Here is a 973-nt window from a genome sequence, read left to right on the forward strand (position 1 = left end):
GGGACTCATACACGATGCTCTCTGTGCCCCATCCCAGCCCTGCCAGGAGTCACACACACACTTCTGCCCCCAAACCCCTCGACATCTACACGCGTGCGTGGGGCTGGACCCCCGTGCAGGTGCCTGCAGGATGTTCTTCCTCTCAGAGGCAGTTTCTTACCATAAAACCAGGAGACAGCTATTGTTTCCAGCAGCACCACTGCCAGGATGGAGCAGCCAGCACCGAACTCCTCCAGCAGCCTCACCACGTAGGCTCCCCCCTGGAAGGGCAGCGGGGAGGGGAGGGGAGGGCGGCTGCAGAGCCGGCGGGGCAGCAGAGCGGGGCTGCGGTGTTGGGGAAACGAGTGGGTGTGCGGTGGGGACAGGGTGGGGTGGTGCTGGGTGGTACTCACGTAGGTGAGGGTGCTCAGGGAGCCCAGGAAACAGACTGTGATGAGGCCAAGGACGAAGAACTCCCGTCGCCCAGCCAGGACCTGGGGGTACTCGTCCATCACGGCCGTGATCACGGCCTCCAAACCCCCAAACTGCAAAAAATGACAGTGTGGGGTGGAGAAATGAGATGTGGGACCCCAGAAAACCCACTCCCTGCAAGCCCCCTCTGCCTGTGAGCAGAATGGGGACATCCCATCCTGTCCTCTCCTTCTGGATGACTGTGCCCCCCCTCTGGGTGACTGTCCCCTCCAACAGGCTTTGGGGGAGGCCAGCTCAGACCCACTGGAGATGACTGTGTGGTTCTCCCTCTGTCTTGGGCAGGCAGCCCTCCTTCCCGAGGCTGTAGCTCCTCTTGTCATCCCGCTATTCCCTGTCTCTGGGGACATGGCTGTGCTGTCACACTCAATGGAGTTCCCTACCGTGCTGTCCAGCCCCAGCGTGATCATCATCAGGAAGAATATGATGGCAAAGAAAGTGGATCCCACCATGTTGGCGATGGCTTCGGGGGAGGCGATAAACAGGAGGCACGGCCCTAGGGGGG

At 61.3% G+C, this 973-nt stretch overlaps 1 protein-coding gene across 1 annotated transcript in view; it reads right to left on the minus strand.

Annotated features, from left to right (window-relative positions):
- The window catches only part of LOC104528700 (sodium-dependent serotonin transporter), an 8215-nt gene that overhangs the window by 2103 nt on the left and 5139 nt on the right, over positions 1 to 973 (minus strand). The window contains exons 8-10 of the mRNA XM_029086153.1: positions 852 to 964; positions 393 to 524; positions 161 to 260 (exon numbers count right to left, since the gene is read on the minus strand). Of these exons, the coding sequence (XP_028941986.1) occupies positions 161 to 260; positions 393 to 524; positions 852 to 964 (345 nt within the window). The remainder of the gene's footprint in view (positions 1 to 160; positions 261 to 392; positions 525 to 851; positions 965 to 973) is intronic.

The sequence above is a fragment of the Antrostomus carolinensis genome, unplaced genomic scaffold (genome assembly GCF_000700745.2).
Source record: "Antrostomus carolinensis isolate BGI_N321 unplaced genomic scaffold, ASM70074v2 scaffold26597, whole genome shotgun sequence".
Classification (NCBI taxonomy): domain Eukaryota; kingdom Metazoa; phylum Chordata; class Aves; order Caprimulgiformes; family Caprimulgidae; genus Antrostomus; species Antrostomus carolinensis.